Raw genomic sequence first — 9307 nt, 5'->3', positions numbered from 1 at the left:
ACATTGTGTGTAATAAATATAACATCTTGTATAATATATATATATATATATATATATATATATATATATATATATATATATCATTTGTCAAAATAAATGTTTCAACGACAGTTTGAAAGCAGGATTTTATTATGTTGCCATTTATGCACACCAAAAAATACAAAAACAAAAAACAATGCAAAATGTGAATATATACTTTAAATAGCTTTTGTGTCATGAAATATCTTTCATGAACATTTAACTACAAACAAAAAGATAAAAGACTAAATTAAATTAAAGATTTTCAGTATTTTGGCAAGGACTGTTTGAAGGGTAGAGCGGTATAAGATTTTTTGCAGTGCTTACATTTTTAACAGATTAGGTCTTTATAATATAGAATATTTTAAAACTAGCAAACTATAATATGCATTCCTTACAACAAATATGAAATACAGTTAGAATTTGTCCCAATGTTCATCTACAGCTGACTGATAGTAATGGCAGACTCATACCACACCCAGAAGCCGGGATAGACTGGCTCACTGAAAGAGGCTTTAAACTGATGAATAAGTGACATGGACTCTGACACATTGTAGTAGGATAGAGTGCCTCCTGAGCAGTCCAGGAAAACCCCGATACGGGAAGAGTAAGGTGCGTTAATCTCAAGCTGGTCTTTGTTGTGTCGGGCGGAGTAGCTGGAGTCAGAGCAGAAGAGACTCCAGGACTTGCGGTTGTAGCCAATACGAGCAGAGTCCCCGTAACCTGTCTTCTTGATGCCTTTATAGGTGACACCCATGGAGGCTCCCTCTCCGCTCCACTCCACCTCCCAGTAGTAGGCACCTCCTGAGAGAGCCTCTTTGCACAGGACCTGAGGCAAGCAGTCAAATCTCTGGTTGCTGTCATTGTAAGACTGAGGGTCTCTCTTCAATGTTGCTTTCCTGTTGCTTCGGGAGAGGTAGAGCTGTCTGTATGCTGTGTTGGGGTCCAGAGTTAGATGGCAGGCATCTGTAAAATAAACAAGTAAATAAACCTAAATATACAAACAAATAAACGTAAATGTACTGTATATGTGTAAAGACAAAGAGAAGTAGTGTTGAATTATCTGTTTAATGCATAATTTATGATAACACTTCTTCTCACAGTGAATTCTCTACCCATGTGTACAACCACTTTACATGTAAGTATCTTGATGTACAGCATGTACATTTACGCAGCATCCAGGTGCTTAGAGATATTGTTGTGCATTGACATAGAAATGTGCACAGGTCAAGTTAACGCATGGGACAAACCTATCTTCAAACACAGAGACCACCAAATTAAGAAGACAGCTGGGTTTTGAGCCCTATCATTAATTGAAAATAGCAAATCAAGAACTGAAGGCTAAATAAGACATGTTAGAAGTCAGATAGTGTTTACAGCAGAGCAACCAACCAACGACTGTGGTATTTGACAAGATAGGTGGACGCCACTGCATGCTTATCTTAAGTTTATCTTAGGCTCGGATTCCTGATCTGGGAACAGTTCTGCTAATTATTACTGTCTCCAAATACAAACACACTTCACAAACCTGATCCTAGATCAGCATTCTTGATGTACAACATGCATGATAAGTGTTTCCAGGATAAAAAAAAAAAAATCACCTGCCTAGTGGCTGAGACAGCACATTAGCTCTCAGAGCTTGTTAGAAATTTGGAGGTGTTCTGCCAAAACTTCTCCCTGAAGGGCATGAACGTCTCTCATCTAGAGGACTGAAAGGGTCGATGCATATTTATGACTGACTAAACACACCAGTGGGGATTTCTTTAAGACTGCAAGGGAAGCTCAGCTTCCCCTATAATGTCAAAAAAATAATGGTCAAATATGTACTATTGTGTAAACAATTTATTGACTAAAAATGCGTTAGACCACGTTCATCTCGAAGACGAGTTCGTTCAGAATCAGCTACATTACATATAAGGTCGGCTGACTCGATTTACTTCTCATACATTCCCATAGCGTCAGTGCATTTCCCTGTTGAAGCCGAGCGTCCATTGACTTCAATGGGGCTGCTCTGAACAGTTTTTTTCAGTGCTCCGAAAATAGACGGTCATTGGATAAATGCTGCGATTATGTCCCGCCCACGGACGCTAAGCGTCTCTGGGGGTGAATGAGGAGTGGGCTGGCCCGGACTCCGGGCTTCCGCGTGATGATTGGAGGATCTGTCGAAAGACTGCATCTCCTTTTGATTGACAGCGAATCTGTACTATAAGACGTCACTGAAGCTATTTCGCGCTCAGTCCCATCGCGGATTTCTCAAGTGTAGTCGAAAGGCAAACTGCTGCAACCTATTTCTTTATATTTGTTTGGCGAAATTGCTAGTCAATTTGCATAATACATTTCACACAATTATACACCACATTCCTTGTTTCAGTTTTACCAAGTTTAATATATTTTGTTTTAGAGCGTTCGTTCGTTCATTCATTCATTCATACAGTAGGCTAGGCTAGCGTCGTATGGGTGAAACTGCGCACGATGGCAGACGGTGCTAATATTGTCGACCTGATTTTGGCGAAGCCATTTGAAAGTCTTCCTTACGAGGAAAAAATTAGAATTAAACAGCAGGGCAGATCAACACCTAAGATTGATTTAGTGCAAAAAATAGGGTAAATAAGTTTATAATGTAGGCCGAAATTGAGCTTCCCCTCTTTGAAAGACCAGCAGCCTCCACTGAAACACACTATATGTCTCCCTATGTACTGTACATCTAAACACCTTCACTCTACATAATTACTTGTTATCCTGACATATTTACTGTACTATGTGTGGTGTTTTTTGTCCTCTAAAAGACGACACCTGACTGTTGTAAGGAGAGAAGATTAGATGTCCAAAGGTTTAAACACTGATAGTTATCACAAATCACTCATACACCCACTCACCAAGCAGACTAAATCTGTTCTTATGATATGATTGAACATAAACTCAGTATCTGAGGAATGATGTTAGACTACCCCTACAAGAGCATGACTTCTACCAAGATAAAAGCCAGCATGTTTGATGCAAGTAAAAAAATTAAAAATGATGAACTGTTTTTTATTAATTGTCACAAGACGTGAGAATCCAACTGACCTTGAACTTTTTATCATGTCAATGTTATCTATTCAACAACGCCCTCTGGTCTTAGGTGTACACGCAAAAAGGATATTCTTGGATGGAATCCTTAAATTAACTTACACTGAAGAAACTCGTCTCTTGTCTGGGGAGTGCTGTTTGGAGTCTTGTACACATCAACAACATCATCAGCTAGAGACATAATAAAAAGAGAATGTTTTAGCTTGAAAATTCTGTCATAATGAACTCACCCTCCCTCTTTTGTTATTACAAAACCCCTTTGACTTTCCTTCTGTGGAACACAAAGGCAGATGTAAGGCAGAATGACATCCTCAGCCTAATTCACTTTCATTGCATCTTTATTCCCCCCTCAGAATTAAAGTGAATGGTGACTAAGTTTGTCGTTAATATCTCCTTTTGTGTTTCACTGAAGAAAGTATGTAACACTATCCCCTTAAACATAAGCATGCTTATCTCAGAATGATGACCAAACATCTAATCATCTAATTATTCTAAGCAGTAACCCACAGATGATGAGACCTTTAATCTAATTTTTCCTAACAAACAGATTATCTCACTGAGAAAAATGAATGATCCCTCATTGTACCCTCTAGGTACTTTCTGAATGGTTGTTTCATGTTTAAGGTAAGGATACAATTACATTTAACAGTTTATTTTGTGTGCACTTGATAGAGGATTTCTTATATATATGCATTTAAAGGGATACTTCACCACATTGATTAAACCACTGGAGTTGTATGTATTTCTTTTATGGTTCCTTTATCCTTTTTGGAGCTTTAAAGTTTTGGTCACCATTCACATACATTGTATGGACCTGTAGCGCTAAGATATTCAGCAATAGAAAGCAAGTCATACACATCTGGGATGGCATGAGGGTGAATAAATAATGAGAACATTTCCATTTTGGGGTGAACTATTCCTTTAACCTGTTGATTTGCACCCCCTTTTTGAGCACAAACCATGACAATGACATACCTGAACTTAAATGGTTGTATTTATGGGACCCTTTGGAGTATGGACACAGTTGTAGTATCTTTTGAAAGAACACACTTTGGGTTTTATTACCAAAGTTTCAAAATTAATATATGTTGTTATTTTTTTAAAGTTATAGAAGCTGAAGTCTATAGTAATGGAAATATTTTTTGCTGAACGTGTTTTTATAATCTAAAAAACAATAATAAATTGCCAAGACAACCAAGAAATACAATGTTCTCAAAGCCACAAGTCTAAAGAAGTTATGTTTTAAATTTGAAGATGATCTAAAAAATGAGGTTCCTGCAAGCTTTTTTCTCTGTAAATCACTGGAAGCGTACAGAGTCAAATTAAGGCTCCACCTTGCAAGACGACACAAAATCTGTCTGCACTGCTTGGCTATTATGAATAAAACTATTTTTTAAAAATAGACTTTGGAGACAGGCTCGTTTTGTTTACGAGACTCTAATATATAAGATAATATACAGTTTTACAACATGAATGCTGCTCAGATTGCATAGTTTGTTGAAGAACGACGACGAAGGGTAATCCTTTCAGGCGAGATCTCATGTAAACCATGGAGAATATATAAATATTTCTCAGATTTATCACTTTTATGGACAAAAAGTGCTATTGAATGTTTTTCAATGAACGCTTGTCATGGACAATTGACCCAAGTGTAGAGAACTGGATTCATCTGGTGATCGCGATTTCATAACAAAGGTATGAAGTCCTGTTTTGATATTGCGTGTTTTCATTTGTACTCCTGGCACAAATAACTAAAAAAGATGTATAATTTGTTGACGTTCAATACATTTATTGATGGTAAATTATATATTATAAATGTAAGCAGAGTGACGTCACCACCGCATGTGGGGAAATGCGTATCAACAGGTTAATGGGATGTTGGTCTTCAGATTATTGCTTAGCAACCGGTCAAGAATTCCTTGGACCCTGATATTGCTTTTGACAAATGCCATTCCAAAATGCTAGCTATTTTGCACAAAGCAAACAGCAGGGAAGATGAAATTTAGCATTTTCATCTACTTACACTTCATAGTCTTTTTCTTCTTGCGGTCCTCTAGTTGACAGAATGGCATTTTGTTCACTGGAAAAGAAATGAGGGTTATGAGGGAAGACATATTAACAGTTAAGAATAGCCATCATAAATGAAATAGCTGCATAATTTGTTTAAAAATTCTCATGGGACAAAAGAAGACTGCATTCTGCATTTCAGAATTATGATCCAAAAAGCAAGCTATAGACAGCAGCTATAAGTCTGTTTAAAGACAATCGTACATTTCCAGCCTGGTTAAACTTGATGAGTGCTGGTTTTGGTGCTGGTCTAGCTGGTTGAGCCATGCTGCCATGAAAGCTGTTCTCCAGCAAAACCTAGCTGCTGAAGCTGGTCAACCAGCATGGCTTTTGAAGCTGAGTACCATACCTGTCTTTGCCACCTTGACCAGCTCTTCATTGCTGAATTCATTTAGATGTTGCTTCATCTCAGAGACAGTCTTGGTGACAGCCCCAAAGGAGAAGTAGGGATTCACAGTAACAGAGGGCAACTCCTCGGCATCAGTCTGGGCAAGCAGCATGTGGAAACTCTGTAGTGAAAAATGAAAGAATCTATTTCTCACTGCTAAGTAAGATGCTATAGGGGAGTTTTTACTGATTTGTTAAAATTAGGTAAGCTGGCTATAGGGGAGATTAAGGTAATTCTCAATAGTATTTCATTTGATGACCTGTGGTATGGTAGATCGATAATCAAATTCAATTTACCTTGCTGAAAAGACCAGCTGAGACCAGCAAGAATTTCCATGCTGTTCCCAGCTTGTTTATGCTGGTTAGCATAGCCATCAACTAGCATGTACTTTTTGATCAGTTGACCAATAATGGCTTGCTGGTTATGCTAGTTAGAAGCCTGGTAGGGACACCAGCATGTCAGTGGACCAGTATTTAAAACACAATATTATGCTGATGACAGTAATACTGGTCTTATCAACAAGTTATATAGCAACTTGTAAATTCTATCCAAATGATGTTTACGCCACTGGTTGTGCTCAGTGTTATTTGTTCAGCTGACTCTGTCTTCACCTGGATGAAGTGGATGTGGTCCTCAGTGCGAGAGAGTTGTGTTAGCTCATTGTCTCTCCTCTTCAGGTCAGTGATTTCTTGCCCTAGACGTTCCATGTGACCCTCAGCAGTGTTCAGTGCTGCCTTCTTATTGGCTGAGATGAGTTTGGTCATTTCCTGTTGCATTCTTTCAATGGAACGAAGCATGTCACCGAACAGCTTTTCACTCTCCTGCAAGGCCCGTTGTGCTGAGCTCTGAAGAAACAATTTTACACACACATCTATTTACAGAAAGTTCCAGAGTATCTTTTTGGCTACGATTAGGACGCACTAATATAAATAATTTCAACATCATATTCTTGTCTACATATTATATTACATATGACTCCTAAAATAAACATTTTGTCCTGTATAATCCATGTTTACTTTACACAACACTGCCACTCCAGCTCATTTGAAGCATCCTGATCTGTCAGTCTTATCTGAGGCCTCCCATATTCTCCCCATCTATAATCTGTCTGCACTGTATTGCAACTTGCATATTGTACATTGTTTGGTATAGTATTTTGTATTGTATTGGATATTATAAATGATACATTTAGCGCTTTCACACACTGCCACATGTATGTTGCATTAAGTTGCACCTATAACAATTTCCACAAGCCCTGCTATATTCTGTTTGATTCTGTTTTAAATTTGAGGATGGAATCTGGCAACCTTCTGTAACACCACAATTTCCTGTCACTCTCCCATACAAACCTTAAGTGCATCAACAGCCTGTTTCAACTCTTCCATTTGTTTCACTCTATCATGGATCTTCTCCTGGATCTCAGCCTGTGTGGCGCCCAACCGTTGCTATGGAGAATTAAAAAAAAAATTGATTCCAATAAGATGTAGTGACAAAGGCATGCTTTATTTACAGCAACATCCACATAACAATACAATCCATTTTGAAATGTTATGTAACTCCTTGTGTTCTTAATATCTTTATTTATTCCTATATCAGTAATATTATTCATATGTAAACTGACAGATTTGTTTGCTGAATCATTGCTATTCTTTTACAATTAAACCCAACTTTACAATGCGTGTCTTTAGAACAGAGGCCTGTTTTCTTTGCTGTTCTCAATACAAGCAATACATTAATACAGCATAGACCTCTTCCTTATCCCATTTCTGGATGGAGATCACTCAGTGGCCATGTTTGTTTTAGGGAGGTTGGAAAATATTAGTACTTTTCAACAGTGTGTTTTATGTTAAATGGCCATGTTTACTTCTGCTTAATCTAGTAAATTCTACATTCTATATTCTGTGAATGTCACTTTTTTATTAATGGAAAGGAACACATGCATACATGAGGTGAAAGCCCAGCTGGAAAGAAACAGCTTACAACTATCCTAAGTGTGTTTGCTGGGCTTAGCTGGTTTAAGATGGTTTAAGCTGGTCTCCCAGGCTGACCAGCTAAAAAAAAATGCCAAATATCCCTGTAATTCCAGCAAAATGACCAGCCTGGCCATCTTAAGCTGGTTTTAGCAAAATATATCTCTTTTTTTTCAGCAGGGAGGTTTAATAGTTCTTGATCATGTTAGTTCTGACAGAGAATTATCATGCTTTCATATGTAGTCATAACAGATGAACCAGCATAATATTGTCAATGTTAAAAATATGATCATAATGGCACTGTTGCAATGCAGGAGATGCACATGATGATAGACAGACACACCTCTCCTTTACGGAATCACTGAAGAGGCTTACCTGCATTTCTGCTCTTTCCTGTTCAGCAGATACCATGTCGTGGCCCTTGTGCTCCTTCACCGTACACAACACACAGATACACATCTGATCTGTGCGACAATAGAGCTCCAGACCTTTCTGGTGCTGAGGGCAGATCTGTCGATCCAGGTGTCCGATCTCATCAACCAGCTTGTGCCGTTTGAAGGTGGCCGATTCATAATGGGGCTTCAGGTGCTTCTCGCAGTAGGAAGCCAAACACATCAGACAAGTCTTGACAGCTTTGAGCTTCTTGCCGATACAGATGTCACATCCCACATCTTGGGGTCCTGCATAGTTGTAGTCTGGGGATGGAGGAGCTGGTGGGAAAGAATCAGAGGTACTTTGGTCTGAAGAAGAATTGGTTTTAGTGGACTGAAGGCGGCGCAGATTGGGCCTCTTGTTGTAGGTGACCCTGCACTGGGGACACAGGTATTGTTCAGTATGGTCTGTATGGTCCCAGTAGGTCTTGATACAGACAGAGCAGAAAATGTGACCACATGGGATGGAAACAGGATCCCTGAGATCCTCCTTGCAGAGGTAACAGATGTCCTGGTCCAAAGACATGATTAGATCCCAAAAGAAATCTGGACGAGAGAGGAAACGCGTGCCCGTGTGTAAGACAAGAAAAGTGAGTCTAAAGTGCCACCACAGCAAGTTATATTGAGAAAAAAGGGAGGGAGTCTAAACTGGTTATGCAGAAACTAGTAAATTATTTGGGGGAGTGGCTGAGGCACAGGTGAAGAGAGAAATTCAGAGAAAGAAGAAACATGTATCATCAGATGTAAATGATAACAGTGCAGAAGAAATGTATGACTAAACTAAATTATAAAAATTATTTCTCCCAACTCAATTGTTTATTCTTAATTTTAAGAGTATGTGCAACAAATAAGTAACACAAAATGACAATTATATAACAATTTTGGCCTTTGAAAAATATTAATTGTCCAATATAGCCACCCTTCTTTTCAATAACTGCCATGAGCCAACGTACTTGGATGCATGTGATGGGGCATTGTCCTGCATAAAGATCATGGCCTTGTTGAATGTTGAGGACTACTTCCTGTACCACTGCTTGAAGAATATACTTTCCAGAAACTGGCAGTAGGTTTGAGAGTTGCGTTTCAGTCCATCTTCAACTCAAAATGGTCCAACTACCTCATCCTTAATGATAGCAGCCCATGTCAGTACCCCTCCTCCACCTTGCTGGCACCTGACTCAAAGTGGTGCCCTGTGTCCATTAGTGATCCAGACACGGGCCCATCCATCTAGTCTATCAAGAGTCACTCTCATTTCATCTGTTTTTCAAACTTTTGAAAAATCTGTCTTCATTTTTGACACTTCAACGTGTGAATATATTCAGTGGTGGTGGTGTTTCAGCCTTCTTGACCTTGGCCATGTCTCT

At 38.8% G+C, this 9307-nt stretch overlaps 1 protein-coding gene across 1 annotated transcript; it reads right to left on the bottom strand.

Moving 5' to 3' along the window:
• Nucleotides 1-118: 118 nt before the first annotated feature.
• Nucleotides 119-8516, bottom strand: LOC127634561 (tripartite motif-containing protein 16-like). The gene is made up of 7 exons (XM_052114176.1): nt 7888-8516; nt 6892-6987; nt 6154-6387; nt 5504-5663; nt 5111-5167; nt 3190-3258; nt 119-984 (listed from the first exon to the last, which is right to left on the bottom strand). The coding sequence occupies exons 1-7, from the start codon at nt 8467-8469 to the stop codon at nt 458-460; spliced, it is 1725 nt and encodes a 574-aa protein (XP_051970136.1). The 5' UTR covers nt 8470-8516; the 3' UTR covers nt 119-457.
• Nucleotides 8517-9307: the final 791 nt, after the last annotated feature.

The sequence above is a fragment of the Xyrauchen texanus genome, chromosome 4, assembly GCF_025860055.1.
Source record: "Xyrauchen texanus isolate HMW12.3.18 chromosome 4, RBS_HiC_50CHRs, whole genome shotgun sequence".
NCBI classification, from domain to species: domain Eukaryota; kingdom Metazoa; phylum Chordata; class Actinopteri; order Cypriniformes; family Catostomidae; genus Xyrauchen; species Xyrauchen texanus.
Note: the sequence above shows the minus strand (reverse complement) of the source record. Positions and strands in the feature narration are given on the sequence as shown.

Excerpts from the sequence above, each read along its gene's own strand:
- LOC127634561 (XM_052114176.1), bottom strand. The coding sequence starts at position 8,469 with ATGTCTTTGGACCAGGACATCTGTTACCTCTGCAAGGAGGATCTCAGG. Across the intron at positions 6,388-6,891 it reads AGGCTGTTGATGCACTTAAG|AGCTCAGCACAACGGGCCTT; the intron begins GTTTGTATGGGA and ends TTGTTTCTTCAG. Across the intron at positions 985-3,189 it reads AAGAGACGAGTTTCTTCAGT|ATGCCTGCCATCTAACTCTG; the intron begins GTAAGTTAATTT and ends TTTATTTTACAG.